General features: G+C 34.8%; 2 protein-coding genes and 1 non-coding gene across 18 annotated transcripts; 2 read left to right on the forward strand and 1 right to left on the reverse strand.

The window, feature by feature from the left end:
• The first annotated feature begins 2,685 nt into the window (after positions 1–2,685).
• On the forward strand, positions 2,686–23,676 carry LOC110659556 (uncharacterized). Of its 9 annotated transcripts, none has more exons than XM_058137426.1 (4): positions 2,686–2,819; positions 4,068–4,145; positions 4,345–4,507; positions 4,737–5,524. In XM_058137426.1, the coding sequence occupies exons 3-4, from the start codon at positions 4,415–4,417 to the stop codon at positions 5,280–5,282; spliced, it is 639 nt and encodes a 212-aa protein (XP_057993409.1). In that variant the 5' UTR covers positions 2,686–2,819; positions 4,068–4,145; positions 4,345–4,414; the 3' UTR covers positions 5,283–5,524. The 9 variants fall into 9 exon arrangements, with proteins under 9 accessions (XP_057993409.1, XP_057993403.1, XP_057993410.1 ...); XM_058137420.1 differs by lacking the exon at positions 4,068–4,145 and adding an exon at positions 3,404–3,449 and having other exon boundaries at positions 2,710–2,819; XM_058137423.1 differs by lacking the exons at positions 2,686–2,819; positions 4,068–4,145 and adding exons at positions 2,832–3,449; positions 23,169–23,676 and having other exon boundaries at positions 4,737–5,331.
• On the reverse strand, positions 7,337–26,944 carry LOC110667618 (protein DETOXIFICATION 8). 8 transcript variants are annotated; one of them, XR_009144663.1, is made up of 8 exons: positions 26,636–26,940; positions 25,047–25,591; positions 24,867–24,953; positions 24,715–24,771; positions 24,390–24,628; positions 24,106–24,311; positions 23,684–23,836; positions 7,337–7,429 (listed from the first exon to the last, which is right to left on the reverse strand). XR_009144663.1 is itself a non-coding variant. In XM_058137415.1 (8 exons), exons 1-7 carry the CDS (start codon positions 26,831–26,833, stop codon positions 23,795–23,797), a joined length of 1,374 nt encoding a protein of 457 aa, XP_057993398.1. In that variant the 5' UTR covers positions 26,834–26,941; the 3' UTR covers positions 21,928–22,524; positions 23,768–23,794. The 8 variants fall into 8 exon arrangements, 6 of the variants coding, with proteins under 6 accessions (XP_057993398.1, XP_057993396.1, XP_057993397.1 ...); XM_058137415.1 differs by lacking the exon at positions 7,337–7,429 and adding an exon at positions 21,928–22,524 and having other exon boundaries at positions 23,768–23,836; positions 26,636–26,941; XR_009144662.1 differs by lacking the exon at positions 7,337–7,429 and adding an exon at positions 21,929–22,524.
• On the forward strand, positions 20,232–20,338 carry LOC131175086 (small nucleolar RNA R71). The gene has a single exon (XR_009145246.1). It is a non-coding gene; the product is annotated as a small nucleolar RNA R71 (small nucleolar RNA).
• Positions 26,945–27,493: the final 549 nt, after the last annotated feature.

Raw genomic sequence — 27,493 nt, forward strand, 5'->3', positions numbered from 1 at the left:
CTCACATTAATTATGAAGAATGCAATATAAAATAAAAATCACATTTATTTTAATATATTTAAATTATCACATTACATGAGAGATTAGTTGTCAGAAGTATTAAAAACAATATTTTTCTAACTTATGATATATTTAAATTTAAATATTTTACATGAAATAATTATTCTAGTCACATTCTATTTCATACTATTCCCCCAATAAAAAGAAGCAAGAATTTTTTTTATTGCAATTGATATTAGTCGAAACTTTGAGACCTTACAATTCTATAAATAAATCAAGTACTAGTGAGTTAATCTAACTGCTAATCCAATAAGGCCGCCTCATCACTGCAAAAAAAGAAAAAAAAAAATTAGCAATCGATAATCTATTAAAATAGGTTACTAATTGATTTAGCAATTGATTCAATTGGTTATAATGAGATTGGTTGCAAATAGCAACTGATAATCAAATCGGTTGCTAGATTAATTAAATTTAAAAAAATAAAACTTTTAGTAAAAACTATCGGTTGCAAGTAGCAACAGGAATTAGTTACTAATATAGCAACCGAAACATAATTAATTGCAAAAATTTTGTTGTCTTTAATTTTATAATTTGAAACCGTTTTGTAAATCAATTGCTATTTGTAATTAATTTAATAATTGAAAAGTTAGTTTCTAATTTAAAAAAATTATAAAAAAATTAAATTTTCAAATAATAAATAAATAATTTAAATAAATAATTTTTTTAGAAAATTATGAAAATAATAAATTATTAATGAAAAATTAGTACTAAAAAATTAATATAAAAATATTAACAAAAAATTAAATATAAAAAGATATTTATAAGACAAATATATATATATATATATATATATATATATATATATATATATATATAGTATAACCAAAAAATTATTAAAAATTAAAACTACCAATAATTTACTAACAAAAAATATATTTGTACAAAAATTTTTATTTATGCTAAAGAAGAATAAATTAAAAAAAAAAAGATGAAAAAGAAAAAGATGAAAAAAAAGAAAATATATGAGAAAAAAAAAGAAGAAAAAAGATGAGAAAAAATAATAAAAAATAAATGAGAAAGAAATATTAGAAAGGAAAAGGTGATGAATAAAATATATGAAATGAAAAAGATGAATAGAACGAGAGAAAAGAGAAGAAAGAGAGAAAAAAAAAAGAGCAGTGGAAAAGAAAATGTGTAATAGTTTATCCAAGTGAATAGGCAACCGGTTTTAGCAAATTATTGTTAGTTGCTAATTTTTTTTTTTAAATTAGATAGAAATTTTTGGGAGAAAATTTTGTAACTGATTCGCAATCGATTTGTAAAATCAGTTGCAAATGAAAATAAAAAACACAAAAAATGGGCAAAAATTTCTTTGGAGAAAAAATAGGTTTCAAAAATTGATTGTTGTTAACAACTAATTCGTGAATCAGATGCAAATAAAAAAAAATGGACATAAATTTTTTTAGGGAAACTTTGGTTACAAAATCGGTTGCCAATAACAATCGATTTTAATTAGTTTTAAAAATTGATTGTTTACAAATTAGTTGAAAAAAAAAATTGGATGGGAATTGTTGGGGGAAAAAATCGGTTGCAAAAAAAAAAAAAAATTAGGCGAGAATTTTTTAGGAAAAAAATTTGGCAACCGATTTGCAATTAGTTGTAAAAATCTATTGCTATTAACAACCAACAATAAATCAATTGTAAATAACAATTGGTTGAGCTGCTGATTTTTGTAACCGATTGCTAATTTTGGAGTCAATTAAAATATTTTTTTAATTAGCAATCGATTCTCTAAATTAGTCTAGTAATAAATTTTAGCAACCGATTTCTTAATTAATTGTTAATCATATATTTAAGATTTTTTTAATATTAATTAATAATCGATTTAGTAACCAATTAAACATCTGTTGCTACTAGCAACCAATTATAAATTGATTGTTAATAACAACTGATTTAATAATCGATTCTTAAATAGGTTGCCAAATTTTAAAAATTAATTATTTTATAAAAAAAAAAGCAAATCACAAATCTGTTGCTTTGCAAAATTGATTGTTAATGGTAACCAATTTCAATCGGTTACAATAATTAATTACAAAATTAAATTTTTTTTAGTGAATGTTAATCATGAATAAGTCACAGAAGAATGCCATATAAAATAAATCAAGTTGATTTTAGTGTATTTAAATTATCACACTACGCAAGAGATTAGTTGTTAGAAGTATTAAAAATAATATATTTCTAACTTATGCTACATTTAAATTTAAAAAGAATTGATTTCGGTTGAAATTCAAACTCCGCAAGAATTTTTTTTAGTAGAATTGATTTCGGTTGAAATTCAAACTCCGCAAGAATTTTTTTTTAGCACAATTGATTTCAATTAAAATTTAAACTCGAAACCTTCAACTCTATAATAAATTAAGTACCGCTGAGTTAAAACCAACTACTAATCTAACAGGGGTGAATTGCCTCATGTTAACCATGAATAAGTCAAGGAAGAATGCCATATAAAATAAAATCACATTAATTTCAATTTATGTAAATTTGCACATTATATGAGAGATTAGTTGTTAAACATATTAAAAACAATATTTTTTTAAATTATGCTATATTTAAATTTAAATATTTAACATGAAATAATTATTTTATTTGTATTTTATTTTTATATTATTTTTTAATAAAAAAATAAAAATATTTTTTTAATATAATTAATTATAATTAAAATTTAAATTCAATGCCTCACAGGTGGTAAATCGTGTACTACTGAGCTAGTGGTAAAAAGCAAGGGTTTTAACTCTTACCCATTTCTTAAAAAATAAAAGGTAAATTTCATTAACATGCATATATATTATTTAAATTGTTATGAAAACAGAAACGAAAACGTGGCGGGAGGGGATTGAGAAGGAGAAGGGGAAGCAGAAGCGGCGGTTAACGACGCTTCGTGGCGGAGAAGGGTGGCCACTGAGGCAGCTGTGGGATGTGGTTGAGCCTATGATGAGTTGAAGAAGCAGTTGGTCTTGCTTGGTTTTCCCTCGTTCTCTCTACCATCTTACCCTCCCTGCCTCCCTCCTCCGAGCGACTATGCCTATCTCTTCTTCACCATTAACCAAATGTTAAACAAATCACTCATACTAATCGCAATCATTATATATAGTGCATTCACCATTCTCTATTCTTCGCTCCATTGGTGAGCATGGGAATCAGGGGGAAAATGTTTTTCTTCTCTTTGCTTTCTTTCTTTCTTTCTCTTCCTCTGTTTTTCTAGGTGACCAAACATACTAGAAGGACAAATTAATTGGGGTTTATGATGGTGAAGATTATAATGCATTTGGCTTGGGAAATCCTTTTTCCTTTGTCTTGCATTTGTGATTTTTCAAATTCTTTTTCTTATTATTTGCTTTTGCAGATACGAAACATCAGTAAAATAATCCAGAGTTATTCAAGTGCCACAGGTACTATTTCTTTTTTATTGATTGTATTTTGCAATTGTTTGGATGTGTTTATGATATTACTTTAGTGTTTGGCTCATCTTAGCATCAAAGGCATGAGCTTCTAGTCTGTCATGACTCACTAGTTTGGAATATTAGCACAAGATCAGTCCAGTTCTATTTGTGGGTTGTTTGAGAATTGAGAAAAGTTCATGCATTTTTTGTGGTTATTCATAGAAAATGTAAAAGTAAATAATCTCTCATATGCTTTGGAAATTGGAACAGTTGATTGACAAGGTACTAACAGCATGGAGCTTTAATTTTCCTTTTTTTTTTTTTTATGAATAATCAGTTTATTTCCTGAGAAGAAATGCACAAATTAAAAATTTCCACAACTGCGAAGGGACCGAAACACCGTAACAATATTTCTAATCCTATCATAAGTTCTATGGAATTGAAGACTGATTGGCTTGCATGAATTCTGTGTAATTGTAAACAGAAGCACTGAAAATTTCCATTTTAGTAACTAATAAAGTAATAAATGATTTAATTTACAATGGAATGAAGATTTGTTTAAATTGTTTAATCCTTTTTTTTTTTTTGTTTCGGAATTCTGAGAATGAAGTTTTTCTGTTGCTGTAGAATTCCTTTCTGTTCCACCAGCTATTTAAGGCAAGAGTTAGCTTACTGTTACGAATTTAGGACTTACATTTACTACAGGTGTTTTTTTGGAGACTATCCCTAAGTGAAAATTGATTTTTTTTTTCTAGAAATTATCTCTACTCCATTTTCTAGATTTATTTCTATTTTACAAGTTTTTATGATTCTTATTTCTACTTTGGGTTCACTGATTTTTGCAAATTTTTAATCTTTACTGGATGCTTTTTGCCATTTTAATTTGTTGATCATATGGTTGCAGCCTTGCAGGTCTTTTTTTTTTAAGAGTAGATTTATGTATAGAAGTTAACTGTGGAGAAAGGTAGACTAGTATGGCCATAGAAACTGATCATTCTTATCATCGTCAAGCCTCTAGCAGCATTTGGTCACGCCCAGAGCTAACATCAGATGGTGAAGGCCCTCAGGTCTGAAACATGATCTCTGTGTAATTTAATTAAATAATCTGCCTGTTAATTTCTCAAGTTGAGTTGGTTATCCAATTGGGAATCATATTATTGACTAGGAGCATGGGAGTCCCCGTCTGGGACATAGATAATCAGTCTATTTCAATTTTTTTTTCTTAATCTGATATGTTAGCTTATCATTGTTATGTGATCTTTAATATTTTTTCTTTAACTATTAATATTACCGCAGGCATCTCCCTCTCAAATCCTTGATCATGGTTCAATTTCTTTCGGAAGATATGCCACTGAGACACTTGCATGGGAGAAGTTTTCTGTTTTCACTCAGAACAGATGTCATGAGGAGCTAGAGAAGTTCAGGGAACCTGGATTAGTTGCAAAGAAGAAGGCATACTTTGAAGAATATTATAGCAAGATCAGAGCTATGAGGGCATTGAAAGCAGAGCAGCAAGAAAAAACTCAGACTGGTTCTTTTCATGAAGGACTGTGCAACGCAACAAAAGAAGAAAACAATATGGAGGCTGATGCATTGAGTGAGGAAAACATGCCTAACAATGCCAATAAAATTCAGGTCCAAGACAACGATACAACTGCTAACTTTAACCCATCTGAAGGAGGCACTGCATATAGAACCGAACAAGTCACTAAAGAATCAGAAAGTTTCTCTGATGGGAACAAGGATAAAGCAAGCACAGGAGATGGAAGAGACTTCTATTTGCACTCCAATCAAAAGATCAGAAACTTCCCACAAAGACTGGCCTACCTGCAACAAAGCTGAGTTCTTCTCTAGCTAACAGAAGAGCCAGTCTGCTGTTCGAAAGGCTAAGGTAGAAAAACACTGTTATTCCAAATTATCCTTTCTTTAACCAACCCTTTGAATGATAAAGCTTGCATATTTGAAATATCTCTTTTATATCTGAAAAGTTCTGGCCCTTGTAATTTCCTCTTCAATGGATGATAATCTAGTTGTCAACATTTCTATACATTATCCTGAATCTAGATATCAAATAGTTCATGTGATTTTGCATCTAAAGTTCCAATTTGATGATCTTCACCTCGAAGATTTATAATTGGCATTTTCCTCTGAATCTTGGTGAGATCGGAAAGTGAAAAGACAATATTATTTTTATACTCTTGAATATACATTTACATTGTGTTCCAAGTAGTTGTAATTAATATATTATGTGCTTTGTGCAAAATGTCATTGGAAAGCTCTCCTGTCATGTTAACCTTACCTTTGCAATTTTATGTTATCTGTGATTGTTTGCTTTATCATTGTATGATGGTACTCTCTAACGATGAGTTTGAACTTGTTTTCCTTAACCAGCATACTTTTTCTTCTGCTGTAACCAAAACAAAGTTGAACTACAGAATTAGGAAAGATGTAGTCAATTCATTTGCAAGGCAGATGCTAGACATATTTCTGGCGAAAGAAATACTCATAAGGCTTCCAGCAACATAACAGCCAACCATTTTCCATCACGTGGACAACTCAGGGAAGCACAATGCAGTGCTAAAATTATGCATGCTTCATTGACAAAGGAGAAGATGGTCACACCTTCATCTAGTTTTAGAGGTAGCCCATTTAAGAGATATTCAAGTTCCAGGGGCTTAGCAGACAAGTTGATAGGTGTCGAATTCACCAGAAATTAAATTAACTGAAATCACCAATTATGAAATATTTTCTGCAGTAAGTGAAAAATCCAGGTTGAACCCTAGAGACTGAATTATTAAATTTCGTACACTTGTGTAATGGAAAAAGAAACAAAGTTTGGGGGAGGTTAATTTGCAATCTAAAGAAGAAATCAAAAATCCAAAATTAAGATATAAAATTAAATAAGAAACTCTCGAATTAAACAAACTTCAGTCCAAGGTAATTCGCATTCCAATGCATTGATTTGATCATAAACAAAAGAAATACAATTATCTCTTATTGAATACTTAACGTAGATTTACCAAACAGCGAGCTAAAATCACTAACTTCCCTATACTCATCAATTCGAGCCCGGCATCCTTGTTGACTCTAATTATTAACTGAATTGGTATTAAACAATTCTCATCAAATTAATACCTGCTTTAAGAATAGGAAGTAGTTAAGCTGAACAATAATTTATGAAGCATAAATCATTTAATTCACTCTATTGTTTACTTAGGTTATTATCGAAAACTGGGATCATGATCAATAAAACCTAATTGCTATTCATGTTCAATCTTATACAACAATTACGGATTATGAAAATGAACTAGCAATTGACCACATCAAACAATTAACTAATAGGCATTTTTAGCAAATCATTCAATAGATCAAAGACAATGAAATCAGAAAACAATAGATATTCAAAAAGACAAATTAAATCAAGAATCTGGTCTCACAAATCAAGCAAAAGAACTTGAATCCCTTGAACTGAATTAAAAAATTAGCCATTCATGTTCATGGCTTACAGAAAAATTAAAGAAGAAAATTGAAGAAATCTAGAATGTGAATAGAGAACGAAAGTCTAATTCTCTCTTTTCGAGAGGCTACTCCATGGTCCCTTGTGTCGGCCGCTGTCTCTTCTATTTATAATAAATGGTCTAGGATTAGGTTTTTAAAGTCTCTGTCAAAAACTGCAACTGGAGCAAAATCAGGAAACTGATTGTCGACGAATACACGGCCCAGGGCTGTGTAACTTACTTGAGCTGAATGAGTATGTCTTGCATTAGCACAGAAGGTTACACGGGTCTCCAGGATTTACACGGGTCAAGTTACACGGCCCGTGTACTTTGTTTCTTCCTCGGTTCTCTGGATTTCTTCTGGCAGAATGTTACACGGGTCTGTGGTTGTGCTTACACGATCCATGTACTTTGTATCAACAACGCTTCTCAATCCTTCGACCTTTTCAAGTTTTCTTCCACACTTCTATGTTCTGGGACTTCACCAAAACCCTGAAAAATACAGCAAGAGTCAAATTAATGCAAATGCTGAAAATTTCTCCATTTAACACAATTATTTCTATAACTCTCTAAACATATGCTTAATAGATAATTATACTTTAATCAATTGAATTAGGCATAAAGATACCCTAGAAACATTAAATGTGATGGAAGTAAAATTAATAAATTATGTACTTATCAAATCCCCCACACTTATTCCATGCTTGTCCTCGAGCATGACTTAAATTCTCAATCAACTCCACTTAGAAGTTCCTTAACTTCACCCTATCACAACATTCTCTAATAAAAGATTAAAAGTTTGAAAGAAGAGGCAAGTAAGGTAATAACCATCACAACAAATTCTATCAACACCATACCAATATATCAATAATTTTTCAACACAAAATAAAATGCTTGAAATCAATGAAGCTCACACAGTTAAAGTTTCATAAAATTTTAAATCAATACACACCAAAGCACAAGGTTAATTTATCAAGGCACAACAATTATAACCCTTTGCAAATCTTAGGGGAGATAGAAATTCTCTTTTTTTTTTTTTATTTAAAATTGTTACTTCTCTCTTGTCACAGTTATCACCTTTTTTTTTTAATTTTTTATTTCAACCGTCACCTTCAGAAAAATACCTTACTCATATCTTAGCTAGCTTTTGGCCTGAGAATCGACATGGAATTCATGAAGACCCCTGGTTAGTTTGCTTAACAAAAATAGCGAAGCAATTTTCAAGTTCAACTTTTTATTTCCCTCAATTTATGCATCTACATATTATAAAGTGCCCTGATAGATTAAATAAAGTTCTGAAATATGCATAACACTAGTTTAAAGCACACATAACTAATCATTTCACCATTAAATCAAGCCTAAATGATTTATGCAGAAAAAATTGCTCTATGGTATGGAGAAGAGGGAAAATCCATCACTAAAGTTACTATTACCTTGCCTAAAATCTGAAAAATTCAATTTAAAATAGAAAAATCATTTCAAGGACAAAACACTTCTCTCCGAGAGTTAATATAGAATCATGAATCAAGCTTATAAGAACAATTTTTTTTTTTCAAACAATTAAAAAGATTGCAACAACAAATTTCTCCTCCCCCACACTTAAAACTTACATTGTCCCTGTTATGAAAAGTCAATCATTATATTATTTCTGTGTATATTCTGTATTCTGTATTCCTATTTAGGATTTCTTATTTAGGATTTCTTCCTAATTAGTATAACACAATTATAGGAATCAATTGTATATAAATACCCATGTACAGATTAATTGAAATATATGAGAATCATCTCTTTCTACATGGTATCAGAGCAGGTCATCTATCTAGGGTGATTATTTGTTCTCACCACCCAGCTCAGGAGAGACCTTGGCGGTAGGCCGTTTCGACTCCGATCAACATTGCCATCGGCGCCTCAATCCCATCATTCAACCACGTGTCTTTGTTCGATCGATTACACCATTAAAGGACTTCTGAGGTTTGACTCTCAGATCCTATTTCGGTATTTGCTTGATTTGTGATTTTGGATTATTTTGTTGCTGTCAGCACTTTGGATTAGCGTTTCGGTTAGTTTTCTTTGTCTTAACAAATGGCAGACAATAAGAATGTTATTTTTGATGTGATTCCGATGATGACTAAGATCATGGAACACAAACTTAATGGTTCGAATTATCTGGAGTGGAGTAAGACTGTTAGGGTCTATTTGCGTAGCATTGATAAGGATGATCACCTTACTAAAGATCCACCTACTGATGATACACAACAAACTTGGCTAAGGGAGGATGCTCGGTTGTTTTTGCAGCTTCGGAACTCGATTCACAGTGAGGTAATTAGTTTAATTAATTACTGTGAATTTGTTAAGGAATTGATGGATTACTTAGATTTTCTGTATTCTGGCAAAGGGAATATCTCCCGTATTTATGATGTTTGTAAGGTATTCTACCGTGCTGAGAAAAAGAATAAGTCTCTCACGGCTTATTTTATGGATTTTAAACGGGTATATGAGGAACTTAATGTATTGTTGCCTTTTAGTTCTGATGTGAAAGTTCAAAGAGCCCAACGAGCAAGCTGGTTATGAGTTTTCTTGCAGGCCTTCCTTGAGTATGAGGCTGCTAAATCTCGAATTCTTTCGATTACGAGATTTCCTCTTTGCATGAAACATTCACACGGGTCCTTCGTACAGAGAGTACCCAATCTTCACAGCCTGCTAGTAGTGCTCTTATTAGCCGTAATCCAAATGGACAACAGGGTAATAGAAGAGGAAGTAGAGGAGGAATTACAGAACCTTGTAATCAGTGAGCTAGTTCTAATCGGGACTCAAGAGGAGTCATTTGTTATTATTGTCATGAGCACAGCCATACAAAATATAATTGTCCGCAACCAGAGGAAAAATCAGCGATCACGGATGGCAAATATGGCGTGAGAGGATTCTCTGATATCTTCCTCTGAGAAAAGCTTTTGGTATCATGAGGATTTTGCACGATTTTCCGATGATCGTGCATCTCTAAAGCCTACCAGTTCCCTATCACCGTGATCGCGAGTCGAGTAAATCCACTACATGCCTTGTGTCTTCCTCATCCAAATGGGTTATTGATTACGGTGCATGAGATCACATGACAGTAATTCTAGTCTTCTATCTACTTTTCAGTCTAATCCCACTTCCTCTCATTACTTTAGTGATGGTTCTACTTCTTGTGTCATGGGTTGCAGGCTGAATCCGACCGTCAATTTCTTTGTCATCTGTTTTGTGTCTACCAAATTTCTCTTTTAATCTACTTTCTGTTAGTAAACTTACTCGTACCTTAAATTGTTCTATTTCCTTTTTACGATCAGTGTTTGTTTCAGGATCTTATGACGAAGCAGATTATTGGTAGAGGACGTGAGTCAGGTGGTCTCTACATTCTGGAAAATCATGTACCGCGATCGCTTGTTTGCTTCAGTACCTTAACACCTCTTGAAGCTCATTGTAGATTGGGTCATCCTTCTTTATCTACCATAAAGAAGTTGTGTCCTCAGTTTCAGTCTTTATCAGTACTAGAATGTGAGTCGTGTCAGTTTGCAAAACATCATCGTTTGCCTTCTGTGTCTAGAGTCAATAAACGGGCTTCATCCCCTTTTGAGTTAGTTCATTCTGATGTTTGGGGTCCTTGTTCTGTTACTTCTAAAACTGGATTTCGTTATTTTGTTACTTTTGTTGATGATTACTCTCGTGTTACCTGGTTATATTTAATGAAGAATCGTTCTGAGTTGTTTTCTATCTTTTGTGCCTTTTGTAATGAAATCAAAAATCAATTTAATATTTCTGTGCGCATATTAAGAAGTGACAATGTTAAAGAATATTTTTCAGCACAATTTCAGTCTTATATGACACAAAATGGCATTCTTCATCAGTCTTCCTGTGTTGATACCCCATCCCAAAATGGCGTGGCCGAAAGAAAAAATCGGCATCTTCTTGAGGTAACTCGTGCTCTTCTTTTTCAGATGAAAGTTCCTAAACACTTTTGAGCGGATGCAGTTTCTACGGCATGTTTTTTGATCAATCGTATGCCTTCTTCTGTCCTTAATGGGGATATTCCTTATACTGCTTTGTTCCCTACAAAATCTTTGTTTCCCGTTGAACCCCGTATTTTTGGTTGTACTTGTTTTGTACGTGATGTTCGTCCGCAGGTTACTAAATTGGATCCAAAGTCTCTCAAATGTGTCTTCCTTGGGTACTCCCGGATCCAAAAAGGGTACCGTTGTTTCTCTCTTACTCTTAATCGTTATCTTGTTTCTGCAGATGTCACATTTTTTGAGTCCACTCCATTTTTTTCTCAATCATCTGTGTATGAGAGTCAGGGGGAGGAAGATGATATCTTAATATATACTGTCCAACCAATGTCTAGTCCTCTCTCACAGCCTATTTCTTCCGTCTCTAGACCTACTCGGCCTCCCGTTGTTCATGTTTATTCCAGGAGATTGGAGATTCCTGACTCAGATTCTCCACCAGCTACTTCGTTGGGAGATCTTGTACCTCATACTGATCATGATTCTGATCTAGACTTATCCATTGCTCTTCGTAAAGGTAAACGTTCATGTACTTACCCTATCTCTTCTTTTGTTTCTTATAATCAATTGTCTTCTTGTTCTCGGTGTTTTGTTACTTCTTTAGACTCTATTCCCATCCCTATCTTTGTTGGTGAGGCCTTTGTCTCATCTGGCTGGTGTCTTTGCTATGAAAGAGGAAATGGAGGCTTTAGATGCTAATGGTACATGGGAAGCTATTGCCTTTGCCCACTTGGTAAGAAAGCTATTGGTTGCAAATGGGTATTCTGATGAGTAAATCATGATGGTTACGTGGCTAGATTAAAAGCACGCCTTGTAGCAAAAGGATATGCTCGGACATATGGGGTTGATTACTCGACACTTTTTCTCCTGTAGCTAAACTTATACATTCGCATGTTTATCTCTTTAGCGACTACATATGATTGGCCCCTGCACCAATTGGATATCAAGAATGCCTTCCTTCATGGTGATCTTCAGGAGGAGGTGTATATGGAGCAACCACCTGGGTTTGTTGCTCAGGGGGAGTTGGGTAAAGTTTGTAGGCTTCGGAAGTCTCTTTATGGCTTGAAACAAAGTCCTAGGGCCTGGTTTGGGAGATTCAGTGAAGCAGTATAGGAATTTGGTATGCAAAAGAGTAAGTGTGATCACTCAGTATTTTATAAGCAATCTGAGGCTGGTCTAATTCTCCTGGTAGTCTATGTGGATGACATTATCATCACTGGGAGTGACTCTGCAGGTATTTCATCTCTTAAAACCTTTCTCCAAACCAGTTTAGGACCAAAGACTTGGGATTATTAAAGTATTTTTTGGGTATTGAAGTTATGAGAAGTAAGAAGGGTATTTTCTTGTCTCAAAGAAAATATGTCCTTGATCTATTGACAGAGACAGGAAAATTAGGTGCTAAGCCTTGTAGTGCACCAATGACTCCAAATTTACAACTGTTAGCAGGGGATAGTGAGTTGTTTGAAGATCCAGAGAGATATGGGAGATTCGTATGAAAATTGAACTACCTTCTGTCACTCGTCCCGACATTGCTTATGCCGTTAGTGTGGTAAGTCGGTTTATGTCTTCCCAACCGTTGCTCATTGGGAAGCCTTGGGACAAATCTTGTGCTATCTGAAGGAGCTCGGGAAGAGGTTTGTTATATGGTAATCATGGGCATTTAAATGTTGAATGTTTTTGAGATGCCGAAATTTGGATCTAAGGTTGATAGGAGGTCAACTACTGGATATTGCGTTTTTGTTGGAGGAAATTTGGTGTCTTGGAAAAGCAAGAAGCAGAGTGTAGTTTCTCGATCTAGTGCTGAATCCGAATACAGAGCCATGGCACAATCAGTATGTGAAGTAATGTGGATATTTCAATTACCAGATGAGACAGGTTTTAAGACCCCCCTGCCTGCGAAATTGTGGTGTGATAATCAAGCTGCTCTCCATATTGCTTCTAATCCGGTATTTTATGAGCGGACCAAACATATTGAGATTGATTGTCACTTTGTTCGTGAAAAGATTCAACAACAGATCATCTCAACAGGACATATCAAAACTGGAGAGCAGTTATGAGATATTTTCACAAAAGCTCTGAATGGAGCTAGGATTGACTACATTTGTAACAAGTTGGGCATGATTAACATCTATGCTCCAACTTGAGGGGAGTGTTATGGAAAGTCAATCATTATATTATTTCTGTGTATATTCTGTATTCTGTATTCCTATTTAGGATTTCTTATTTAGGATTTCTTCCTAATTAGTATAACACAATTATAGGAATCAATTGTATATAAATACCCATGTACAGATTAATTGAAATATATGAGAATCATCTCTTTCTACAGTCCCCAATATAAAGCCCAAATGCAAAAGAAAAGGAAAAAAGAATGCTAGAAAATAAAATAAGATAAGGGAAAGAAAACAAATCTGATTGTGGCTAACAAGCCACCTATGGGTTGCCTCCCAAGAAGCGCTTTTGTTTATCGTCGTTAGCTCGACATGGTAAAGCTCCTTAATCCACTGAATGCTCCTGAAACCCCTCATAAAATGGCTTGAGTTCATGACCATTGACCTTGAACACTTTTTTTAGTTCCTAAACTTTGAATTTCAACTGCACCATAAGGAAACACATTAGTAACAACAAAGGGTCTGTTATGGAAAGTCAATCACTATATTATTTCTCTGTATATTCTGTATTCTGTATTCCTATTTAAGATTTCTTATTTATGATTTCTTCCTAATTAGTAGAACACAATTATAGGAATTAATTGTATATATATAACATGTACAGATTAATTGAAATTAAGGAGAATCATCTCTTTCTACATGGTATCAGAGCAGGTTATCTATCTAGGGTGACTATTTGTTCTCACCACCCAGCTTAGGAGAGACCTTGGCCCCCGACGGGCCGTTTCGACTCCGATAAACATTGCCGGCGTCGCCTCAACCCCCTTATTCCACCACTATGTGCTGTTGCCTGATCCAGTACACCATTAAAGGACTTCTGAGGTTTGCTTCTCAGATCCTATTTCGGTATTTGCTTGATTTGTGATTTTGGATTATTTTGTTGCTGTAAGCACTTTGGATTAGCGTTTCGGTCAGTTTTCTTTGTTTCAACAAATGGCAGACAATAAGAATGTTATTTCTGATGTGATTCCGGTAATGATTAAGATCACGGAACACATTTAATGGTTCGAATTACCTGGAGTGGAGTAAGACTGTTAGGGTTTATTTGCGTAGCATTGATAAGGATGATCACCTTACTAAAGATCCACCTACGGATGATACACAACAAACTTGGCTAAGAGAGGATGCTCGGTTGTTTTTGCAATTTCAAAACTCGATTCACAGTGAGGTAATTAGTTTAATTAATCACTGTGAATTTGTTAAGGAATTGATGGATTACTTAGATTTTTTGTATTCTGGTAAAGGGAATATCTCCCGTATTTATGATGTTTGTAAGGCATTCTACGGTACTAAGAAAGAGGATAAGTCTCTTACGGCTTATTTTATGGATTTTAAACGGGTATATGAGGAATTTAATGTATTGTTGCCTTTTAGTCCTGATGTGAAAGTTCAACAGGCTTAATGGGAGCAACTGACTGTTATGAGTTTTCTTGCAGGCCTTCCTTCAGAGTATGAGATTGCTAAATCTCAGATTCTCTCCAGTTCTGAGATTTTCTCTGTGCATGAAACGTTCACACGGGTCCTTCGTACAGAGAGTACCCAATCTTCACAGCTTGCCAGTAGTGCTCTTATTAGTCGTAATCCAAATGGACAACAGGGTAATAGAAGAGGAAGTAGAGAAGGAATTATAGGCAACAGAAGTAATCAGCGTAATGGAGAGCCTAGTTCTAATCAGGACTCAAGATGAGTCATTTGTTATTATTGCCATGAGCCTGGCCATACAAAATATAATTGTCTGTAACTTCAGAGGAAAAATCAGCGATCACATATGGCAAATATGGCAACAGAGGATTCTACAGTATCTTCCTCTGAGAAAACTATTTTGGTATCTGCAGAGGATTTTGCACAGTTTTCTCAGTATCAGGCATCTCTAAAGCCTACCAGTTCCCCTATCACTGCGATCGCTGAGTCAGATAAATCCACTACATACCTTGTGTCTTCCTCATCAAAATGGGTTATTGATTTTGGTGCGACAGATCACATGACAGGTAATTTTAGTCTTCTATCTGCTTTTCAGTCTAATCTCACTTCCTCTACTATTACTTTAGTTGATGGTTCTACTTCTTGTGTTATGGGTTCTGGAACTGCGAACTCGACTTCGTCAATTTCTTTATCATCTGTTTTGTGTCTACCGAAATTCTCTTTTAATCCACTTTCTGTTAGTAAACTTACTCGTACCTTAAATTGTTCTGTTTCCTTTTTTCCTGACTAGTGTTTGTTTCAGGATCATACGACGAAGCAGATTATTGGTAGAGGACGTGAGTCAGGTGGTCTCTACATTCTGGAAAATCATGTACCGCAGTTGCTTGTTTGTTTCAGTACCTTAACACCTCTTGAAGCTCATTGTAGATTGGGCCATCCTTCTTTTTCTACCATGAAGAAGCTGTGTCATTAGTTTCAGTATTTATCAGTACTAGAATGTGAGTCGTGTCAGTTTGCAAAACATCATCGTTTGCCTTCTGTGTCTAGAGTCAATAAACGGACTTCATCCCCTTTTGAGTTAGTTCATTCTGATGTTTGGGGTCTTTGTTCTGTTACTTCTAAAATCGAATTTCGTTATTTTGTTACTTTTGTTGATGATTACTCTCGTGTTACCTGGTTATATTTAATGAAGAATCGTTCTGAGTTGTTTTCTATCTTTTGTGTCTTTTGTAATGAAATCAAAACTCAATTTAATATTTCTGTGCGCATATTAAGAAGTGACAATGCCAAAGAATACTTTTCAGCACAATTTCAGTCTTATATGACACAAAATGACATTCTTCATCAGTCTTCCTGTGTGGATACCCCATTCCAAAATGGCCTGGCCAAAAGAAAAAATCGGCATCTTCTTGAGGTAACTCGTGCTCTTCTTTTTCATATTAAAGTTCCTAAACACTTTTGGGCGGATTCAGTTTCTACGGCATGTTTTTTGATCAATCGTATGCCGTCTTCTGTCCTTAATGGGGATATTCCTTATACTGCTTTGTTTCCTACAAAATCTTTGTTCCTTATTGAACCCTGCATTTTTGGTTGTACCTGTTTTGTGCGTGATGTTCGTCCACAGATTACTAAATTGGATCCAAAGTCTCTCAAATGTGTCTTCCTTGGGTACTTTCGGCTGCAAAAAGGGTACCGCTGTTTCTCTCATACTCTTAATCGTTATCTTGTTTCTGCAGATGTCACATTTTTTGAGTCCACTCCATTTTTTCCTCAATCATCTGTGTATGAGAGTCAGGGGGAGGAGGATGATCTCTTAATATATACTGTCAAATCAATGTCTAGTCCTCTCCCACAGCCTGTTTCTTCTGTCTCTAGACCTATTCGATCTCCCGTTGTTCATGTTTATTCTAGGAGATTGGAGATTCCTGACTCAGATCCTCCACCAGCTACTTCGTTGGGAGATCCTGAACCTCATACTGATCATGATTCTGATATAGACTTACCCATTGCTCTTTGTAAAGGTAAATGTTTACGTACTTACCCTATCTCTTCTTTTGTTTCCTATAATCAATTGTCTTCTTGTTCTCGGTGTTTTGTTACTTCTTTAGACTCTGTTCCTATATTTAATACTGTTGGTGAGGCACTGTCTCATCCTGGCTGATGTGCTGCTATAAAAGAGGAAATGAAGGCTTTAGATGCTAATGGTACATGAAAACTGTTGCCTTTGCCCACTGGTAAGAAAGCTATTGGTTGCAAATAGGTATTCACAGTAAAGATAAATCCTGATGGTTCTATAGCTAGGTTAAAAGCACGCCTTGTAGTAAAAGGATATGCTCAGACATATGGGGTTGATTACTCTGACACTTTTTTTCTTGTAGCTAAACTTACTTCGGTTTGCTTGTTTATCTCTTTAGCAGCTACATATGATTGGCCCCTGCACCAATTGAATATCAAGAATGCTTTCCTTCATGGTGATCTTCAGGGGGAGGTGTATATGGAGCAACCACCTGGATTTGTTGCTCAGGGAGAGTTGGGTAAAGTTTGTAGGCTTCGAAAGTCTCTTTATGGCTTGAAACAAAGTCCTAGGGCCTGGTTTGGGAGATTCAGTAAAGCAGTACAGGAATTTGGTATGCAAAAGAGTAAGTGTGATAACTCAGTATTCTATAGGCAATCTGAGGCTGGTCTAATTCTCCTGGTAGTCTATGTGAATGACATTGTCATCACTAGGAGTGACTCTGCAGGTATTTCATCTCTTAAAACCTTCCTCCAAACCCAGTTTCAGACCAAAGACTTGGGATTGTTAAAGTATTTCTTGGGTATTGAAGTTATGAGAAGTAAGAAGGGTATTTTCTTGTCTCAAAGAAAATATGTCCTCGATTTATTGACAGAGACAGGAAAATTAGGTGCTAAGCCTTGTAGTGCACAAATGACTCCAAATTTACAACTGTTAGCTGGGGATAGTAAGTTGTTTGAAGATACAGAGAGATATAGGAGATTGGTAGGAAAATTGAACTACCTTACAGTCACTCATCCTGACATTGCTTATGCCTTTAGTGTGGTAAGTCAGTTTATGTCTTCCCCAACTGTTGCTTATTGGGAAGCCTTGGGACAAATCTTGTGTTATCTGAAGGGCGCTCCAGGAAGAAGTTTGTTATATGGTAATCATGGGCATTTGAATGTTGAATAATTTTTAGATGCCGACTGGGCTGGATCTAAGGTTGACAGGAGGTTAACTACTAGATATCGCGTTTTTATTGGAGGAAATTCAGTGTCTTGGAGAAGCAAGAAGAAGAGTGTAGTTTCTCGATCTACTGCTGAATTCGAATACAGAGCCATGGCACAATCAGTATGTGAGGTAATGTGGATACTTCAATTACTGGATGAGACAGGTTTTAAGACCTTCCTGCCTGCGAAATTGTGGTGTGATAATCAAACTGCTCTCCATATTGCTTCTAATTCGGTGTTTCATGAGCGGACCAAACATATTGAGATTGATTGTCACTTTGTTCGTGAAAAGATTCAACAACAGATCATCTCAACAGGACACATCAAAACTGGAGAGCAGTTAAGAGATATTTTAACAAAAGCTCTGAATGGAGCTAGGATTAACTACATTTGTAACAAGTTGGGCATGATTAACATCTATGCTCTAACTTGAGGGGGAGTGTTATGGATTGTCAATCACTATATTATTTCTCTGTATATTCTGTATTCCTATTTAGGATTTCTTATTTAGGATTTTTTCTTAATTAGTAGAATACAATTATAGGAATCAATTGTATACCCATGTATAGATTAATTGAAATTAAGGAGAATCATCTCTTTCTACAGGGTCCAATCCAACGAGAACGCAACTTACCAGGCATCAGCTTCAATCTGGATTTATACAATAAAACTTTTTGCCTAATCACAAACTGCTTCCTTAGTTTGTCATGGAATGCCTTTGTCTTTTCTTTATAGATCCTAGAATTCTCATAAGCCTTAAGGCGAATTTTCTCTAATTCATGCAAATGTGATTTTCTTTCTAACTCATCCTCCATGCTTAACTCAAAAACATCCTGCACAAATGTATCAACAACATCAATAGAAAAAACATAATGATTATCAGTAGGATATTTTATGGCATCAAAGATATTAAATTTGACGGTCTCTCCATCAAACTCCATAGTTAAGGTACCCTCATCCACATCAATTTTTGTCTTGGCAGTTTTTAGGAAAGGTCTTCCAAACAAAATCAAAGCTAAGTTTGATGAAAGAGCACTATCATCCTCCATATCCAGAATGTAAAAATCTGTAGAAAAAATCAATCCTCCAACCTGCACCAACACATCCTCAACTACTCCCAATGGGTAAGCATTAGAACGATCAGCTGACTGAATAATGACAATGGTTTCTTTCAAAGGACTCAAATTCAAAGTTTGAAAAACTGAATTTGACATAACATTAATAGATGCTCATAAATCTGCCATTGCATTTTCAAATTTAGAATTACCTATTTTGCAGGGAATAGAAAACGAATCTGGATCCTTACACTTAGGGGGTAATTTTCGCTGAATTAATGCCGACACATTTTCCCCCACACTGATCTTCTCATTATTCCTTAACTTGCGCTTTGTAGTGCATAGTTCCTTAAGGAATTTAGCATACTTGGGAACTTGTTTGATCGCATCAAGTAAAGGTATATTCACCTCCACCTTCCTCTAAGTCTCCAAAATTTCTTTCTCTTGTTCTTCTCTCTTAGTCTTAGTCTTAGTCTTAGTCTTAGTCAACCTGCAGGGAAATGGAGGAAGAACGGAATTATTAACCTTATTCAGTTTAGGTTCAGTACTTACCTCAACTTTAGGAACTTCAGACTCTTTTGCTCCTTGCTTCTTCTTTTTTATTGGCTCATGTGGAGTCTGGTTACCAACTTCTTTCCCACTCCGCTACAGTATAGCACTCACATTTTCTTTGGGGTTCATGACTGTTTGTGATAGAAGCCTTCCAGAACCTTGGGCTTCCAGCTTACTCACAGATGAAGCTAACTGACCAATCTGCCTCTCTATATTTTGAATGCTATTTCTGATCTCCTGTTGAAACTGTTGTGTATTGTTAGCCAAAGCCTTAACAATTTCATCAAGTGACATATCTTGATTTGAGGGAGGCGGAGGTGGTAGATTCACTTGTCTCTGTTGCTGGTATTGGTTTTGCACCGGTTGATTCCCATAACTCAAATTGGGATGATCTCGCTATCCTGGATTATAAGTATTAGAAAAGGGATCATACTTGTGTTGTGGTTGTCCATAATGTCCTACTGCATTAGCATGTTGCATTGATTCATCATCTTGTAACGCAGGACACATGTCAGTAGCATGACCCGAACCCGAACAAATCCCACATAACTTAACAGTTTACATATTCCCTATAGCCAATTGCCTCACCAAAGAAGTTAAATCAGAAATTTGTTTCTCAAGGTTAGATGTACTTACCTCATTAACCTTCATGGGTGTGTGATCCATTCTCATTTCAAACTGTTGAGAATTTGTTGCCATGTTAGCAATCAGCCTCCTTGCCTCTTCTGGTGTCTTGTCAACCAAAGCTCCTCCACTAACAGCATCTATAATACTGCGGTCCATTAGTAGAAGTCCCTCATAGAAATACTGAATCAGAAGCTGCTCACTTATTTGATGATGGGGACAGCTTGCACACGGTTTCTTAAATCGTTCCCAATACTCATACAAGCTCTCTCCATTGTACTGCCAGATACCACAAATTTCTTTTCTTATGTTGGCAGCACGGGAAGCAGAAAAATACTTCTCCAGAAATATCTGCTTCATCCCATTCCATGAGTTGTTGGATCCGAAAGGAAGGTAATATAACCAATCCTTAGCTGTGCCTTCCAGTGAGAAGGGAAAAGCTCGAAGCTTGATTTGATCCTCTGAAACTCCTTGAGGTTTCATGCTGGAACACACAACATGAAATTCTTTTAAATGCTTATGTGGATCCTCACCTGCAAGACCATGAAACTTAGGCAACAAATGGATTAATCCAGATTTTAACTCAAAAGCAACATTTAAGGCAGGGTATTGAATACACAAAAGCTGTTGGTTTAGATCAGGAGCAGTCAACTCTTTCAAGGTTCTAGCAGCCATGGTTTCGTTTTCAGAATTTGAATCCAAATCCGAATCAGAACTTAACTCTCTTGGATATTGGACTCCTTCAGATGTACTCGGAATCTGCTTAACCTGCTTAGCTAATTTTCTAAACTGTTTAGCTGTTTTTTCTACTTCTGGATCAAAGATCAACTCACCAGATTGAGAAGTTCTTATCATAAACAAAAAGAAATCAAAGTAAAAACAGAAAAATGCCTCAAAATCCTAGAAAACAATCAAATTTTGCCTCAAGAGGGTGGGGCCAAGGAATCCTACGAATTGATTGGTCTTAATCAGAACGTTTGTTTCCTTCAAAATAGGTATGGGCCGCTCTCCAAATTCAACCAAACTTCTTGATGAATAGTAACATCGTAGTTTTTTTTTTTCTTTTCGAAAACCTAAAAACAGCAACAACTCACAAACAAAATTAATAACAGAATATTCTAACGCTAAAAACACAAAATCCAATAAATTTCAGTTCCCGACAACGGCGCTAAAATTCTTGATGGGTGTCGAATCCACCAGAAATTAAATTAATTGAAATCACCAATTATGAAATATTTTCTGCAGTAAGTGGTAAATCCAGGTCGAACCCTAGAGACTGAATTATTAAATTTCGTGCACTTGTGTAATGGAAAAAGAAACAAAGGTTGGGGGGGTTAATTCGCAATCTAAAGAAGAAATAAAAAATCCAAAATTAAGATCTAAAATTAAATAAGAAACTCTCGAATTAAACAAATTTCAGTTCAAGGTAATTCGCATTCCAATGCATTGATTTGATCATAGACAAAAGAAATACAATTTACCTCTTATTGAATACTTAACGTAGATTTACCAAACAGCGAGGTAAAATCCCTAACTTTCCTATACTCATCAATTTGAGCCCAGCACCCTTGTTGACTCTAATTATTAACTGAATTGGTATTAAGCAATGCTCATAAAATTAATAACTGCTTTAAGAATAGGAAGTAGTTAAGCTGAACAATAATTTATGAAATATAAATCATTTAATTCACTCTATTGTTTCCTTAGGTTATTATCGAAAATTGAGATCATAATCAATAAAACCTAATTGCTACTCATGTTCAATCTTACACAATAATTACGGATTATGAAAATGAACTAGCAATTGACCATATCAAACAATTAATTAATAGGCCTTTTTAGCAAATCATTCAATAGATCAAAGACAATGAAATCAGAAAACAAGATATTCAAAAAGACATAAATTAAATTAATAACCTGGTCTCACAAATCAAGCAAAAGAACTTGAATCCCTTGAACTGAACTAAAAACTTAGCCACTCATGTTCATGGCTTACAGAAAAATTAAAGAAGAAAATTGAAGAAATCTAGAATGTGAATAGAGAACGAAAGTCTAATTCTCTCTTTTCGAGAGGCTGCTCCATGGTCCCTTGTGTCGGCTGCTGCCTCTTCTATTTATAATAAATGGTCTAGGGTTAGGTTTTTAGAGTCTTTGTCAAAAACTGCAACTGGAGCAAAATCAGGAAACTGATTGTCGACGGATACACGGCTCGTGTATCACTACACGGCCCAGGGCCGTGTAACTTACTGGAGCTGAATGGGTATGTCTTGCATTGGCACAGAAGTTTACACTGGTCTCCAGGATTTACACGGGTCAAGTTACACGGCCCGTGTACTTTGTTTTTTCCTCGGTTTTCTGGATTTCTTCTAGCAGAATGTTACACGGGTCTGTGGTTGTGCTTACACGACCCGTGTACTTTGTATCAACAATGCTTCTCAATTCTTCGACCTTTCCAAGTTTCCTTCCACACTTCCATGTTCTGAGACTTCACCAAAATCCTGAAAAATACAGGAAGAGTCAAATTAATGCAAATGCTGAAAATTTCTCCATTTAACACAATTATTTCAACAACTCTCTAAACATATGCTTAATAGATAATTATACTTTAATCAACTGAATTAGGCATAAAGATACCCTAGAAATATTAAATGTGATGGAAGTAAAATTAATAAATTATGCACTTATCACAAGTCATCAACAAAGTCATCAGCTCTTACTCAAGCCATTCAGGAAGATTATCTGATTTGCATTCTATTTCGAATTTCAATTGGCTTTACTTCTGATGATTTTCCGTGATCAATCATCAGCATTCACATGTGCAGACCAATTCAAAAAAGATTACCATCACTGTCCATTCGAAAATATTGAGTCTGGACAAGAAGTTTGGTTTAACAATACGAACTCTCTCTCTATCTCTGTTGTTAGGTTTAGAACTTGAATAATTTTTCAGGAGTGGTGATGAAGTTGGAGTTTTTGCAGAACAAATTGCTGAACTAAACTAAACTAAACTAAACTAAGAATGATTACCACCTAGGTGTGTGCATTGTTGTAGCAGAGTGATATTTGTCATCCTATATAAATGTATACTTTCCAAACTAAATTGATATAAATATCGTTTTATTTTCCTCTTCTTTTCATGCAGTTGCATCTTATAACTAGTTAAATGCTCTGAAGCTAAGTGAGTTGTATAATATATTCTATTTTCAGAGATTGCACACCACCCACTAGGATGCAATCATTGATGAGGTGGTCTGAAAAATCTGATATAGAATATGATACATAACTTCTTACTGGAAAAGAACATAGAAGAATGAAAGCAAAGCTATGTATAATCTGTATCAATGGAGAAATAATGTTTCTTTCCCAGAATTTGTTCTTTGTGAAGCATGTGTATGATCTGTATCAAAGTTCTTGCAGATTTTTGAATTTCATTTGAAAACTTCTTTTTTATTCTAATGTAGCTTTTTGAATTTGATTCAAAATGCTACGATGCCATTGATTCGGTCTATTAGACCTATTGTAGGCAATAATTACGTTGTATAAACTGCTTTGCTTTATAAACAATACTTGTAAAATTGTAGAAGGATGTGATGATATGGTCTCCATAGTTTTCACTTTTTGGAAGTGGCAATGCAAAACTATTTTCTCAATCATTACATGCTGCACTGCAACCATTTCATGATCTTGTCAAGCCGAAGCTATAGCATAGCTGATTTGTTTGGGGCATCCTCAGTTCCTCACCCCTATTTTCCGGAATATATATCCACTCTACGAATCCCCTTCAAATATCCTCTCTCTTGCTTTAATTGCCTGCAACATCCACAGAAAATTGGTATCAGCATTTAAAAGCAGGTTGCCTTTTGACATGCTTAGCCATGTTGCTATGAACTTTTGCTTCTTTTGATGTGTGTGTGTGTGTGTGTGTGTCTCTCTCTCTATATATATATATATTCAAAGCGCAAAATGGTGTTCTTAGTGCAAGAGACTTCCATCTTTATGGGTTTGGGGAGAAGTATATTTATTATATGTAATCTTCTTCTACCTTTAGCCAAAAGCATCAATTTTTTTGGGTTAAAAACCTGTTTTTCCCAGTTTGTGAAAATGGTCATGAGAGCAAGTAGAGTTGCTTGTACAAATGATCCAGTGGCCAATCCAATCAAAAGGCCCTTCCCTTTCAAGTGTGCAACAAAAGCCAATACAGCACCTACTGGAGTCCCAACCAGATAATAGGCACCAAGATTCACATAGGCTCCTATATGCTGCCACCCACTTCCCCTAGCAACCCCTGATGCAGACCAGAAAATGACAGCATAATCATATCTTGAAGATGCATCAACAAATCATATGCAGGTAAGATACTTACCTGAAAGCACTGCTTGAGAGCCATCCATGATAATTGACAAACAAAGGAAAGGAGCCATATCTGCAACATGATCCACAATTTCCTTCTCATTGCTAATTGCATATCCTAAAATGTGGCGACAAAAGAAGAGAGCCATGCTTATAATAACCACCTCTGCAAGTGCAAGAATCATTATGGCTGAAATTGCTACTTTAGCTGCTTGTGGATTTCCAGCTCCCAATTCGTTTGAAACCCGAGTGCTAAAAAGATAGTTATCAATGAAAAAAAAAATGAATTACATGAATTTAGCAGCAAAGAATTGTAAGATCCTTCAATTAGTACAGACCTTGCAGTGGCACCAAATCCATATGGAATGAAGTAGTGCAGATAAGTGATTGTAAAGCTGCAAGCAAGAAATAATTTGCAGAAATTAAAAGTATACTTTTCAAAACTTTCTGCATATTTGAGTGATGCAGATGGAAGAATAATGAAGCATACCATATAGAAAGGACTGAAATTTCTACTTTTGGATTTGGTAAAAGGCCAGATAGTAAAATGATTACCTCATAGGACCACCATTCTAGGCTAAAGAAATTGGCAAGCCGAAGAAAAGATTAGGGAACTAAATAAGTATTAATAATAATGGAGGGTGAACAAGAAATATAAATAAAGCATTACCAAGTCATTACTGCAGAAGGAAGAGCAAAACGAAAGAACTCCTTCATGCTCAAGAACATATCCATGGAGATTACAGATCGAGTATCCTTGCACATTGAAGAATACTTCATGTACAATCCAAGCAAGAAAACATTCAACCAATATGATACACTAATGGCTAATGCAGCTCCTACACATCCCAATTCTGTTTTGAACACAAGAACCCAACAAAATGGTATATGGAAACACAGAGTAACAAATGAGCTAAAGAGCATTGGAATGATCAAGCTCTGAGTTTGGAAGTAACGAATCAATGCTTGAAGCACAGCATATGAAACCAGGTTAGGAATGAGCCAAACTGAGTATTTGCGAGCCGCATGTGAGATTGAAGGGTCTTGGCCTATTAAGATTAGTAGCTTGTCTGTGAACATCCACAGAAGGGATATAGGAATGCAGACCAGAATCAAAGAAATGATTGCACTGTAAGTATAAGTTCCAAGCTTCTGGTACTGCTCTGCTCCATATGCTTGGCCACATACAGTCTCTAAGGCACCAGCCATTCCAAACTGTTTGACCGTCACAAAAATCAGTTTTAATGGAGATTGGAAGTTTAATCTATGGAGTAGTAGCTCAGTGACTCACAGAATCTTGTAATGTCTTTTGTTCAATTCTCATTTAAATAGAATTTTAGCAGAATTCTTATATAAATATGTTCAACTAAAAGTTGTTATGATTGGCTGAATTCATGTCTCAATGTCTTGGATACATATAAATATGTTCAAGAATTATATTACTCTAACAAATAGAAATCAAACAAATATGTAATTGAAAAATATTAATTAGCATCAATTTCTTTTGAACACTCTTTTAAAATCAAGTGATTAAATTGCACAATTTAATTTTTTTTTATTTATTTGATTTTTGTAAGTAAATTAATTTTACTGTCATATATAGTTAAAGCTTTGCTTTGCAGAAAATTCACATTTATTGATATCAGCAACTGCCATCTGACATTCTTATTAATGTTGACACAACACCAACGTGAGTAGGACATGGCCAATGAATCAGATGAACAGCTGCATAAGAAAGCAATTCTTTATATACTAATTAAATTTAATTCAATGTTATTTGGGTTATTTTTAAAACTAAAATTTTTTTTAAAAGGAAATTAATTCTGTGTAGCCAATTATAGATTTTTTTTAGAAATAAACTAATTTTCTGCAATCAAGAAAGCCAGAGTCAATCCATCTCTCTAAATCAAAGCAGCGACTAAGGCTAAACCTTCCTTTTTTTTTTTTGAATTGCAACCTTCCTCAAACTCAAAGCAGAGTAGAGCAAAAAAAACAAAAACATCGGCAAGAAACTTTGAAACATTACTAGATTGATCATCTTCAGCAGATTCACTTCCAAAATTTTCTAATTCAACAGTGGTTAAGCAAATTTCAGCAATAAACACTATTATTATTATTATTATTATTATTATTATTATTATTATTATTATTATATATAAAGAAGGTCATAAAAACTATATATGTAGCTTAAAACAAGTTGAGCAAAGAAAGAGGAGAAAAATGAATGCATGAAGAGAAAAAAGAAGCAGGAGTTTTTACAAGAAAGCTGAAGCCAGTAACACTGGTGAAAGATGTGGCAATAGAGACACCAGAGAGGGAGAGCTCGTCAAGGTGGCCAACCATCACCATTGAAACAACCTGCAAGAGATACTGTAACACCGTCACTGCCACCATTGGCGCTGCTACATAGCTTACCTTCTTCAGCTCTTTCAAATTCACTTTCCATTTTAGACCCATTTAGCTTGGCTCTCTTAATTTCCTACTGGTAGTACTCTTCCTATATATCATACCTCGCAAGTGCTTAATGATTCAATATTGTAGGGTGTTGGATGCCATTAATTATGTATTCTTAGTGCTTCTCCCACTTTGCTTTATTTATGTCATTAGTAACGTCATCTAAACAGAAGAAGCCTATCCACAAACTTTTTTGTTAATATATATATATAGAGGGAGAGAGAGAGAGAGAGAGAGAGAGAGAGAGAGAGAGAGAGAGAGAGAGAGAGTAGAAAAATTGTATTTTTGACAGTGTATTATGATATAAAATAGAAAGTTATTTATACATAAATAGCTATGGTAGAATTCTTATGGGCAGGTGTTGTGATTTATCCTAAATTTATATATTTTATTCTGTTTAATTTGATAGGCCTTACCTTTTCTGAAAATGACCTAAGCCAACTTAAATTTGAAGGACACCATCTTTTAAACCCTTCTTTTTTTTTTTTTCTCTTTAGTGTCCGATGTGAGACTTCCCACCTCTACAAGTTATTCTAAACTAAACAAGGAAAATCAATAAAATGGATTTGTATATAACGCTAGACTCCTCAAGAATGCCATATCTTTCTCCAATCTCGAAACTCGTGGCTCCAATTCATCAAATTTCCTTTTATAAACTCCAAC

The sequence above is a fragment of the Hevea brasiliensis genome, chromosome 16 (genome assembly GCF_030052815.1).
Source record: "Hevea brasiliensis isolate MT/VB/25A 57/8 chromosome 16, ASM3005281v1, whole genome shotgun sequence".
Lineage (NCBI taxonomy): Eukaryota > Viridiplantae > Streptophyta > Magnoliopsida > Malpighiales > Euphorbiaceae > Hevea > Hevea brasiliensis.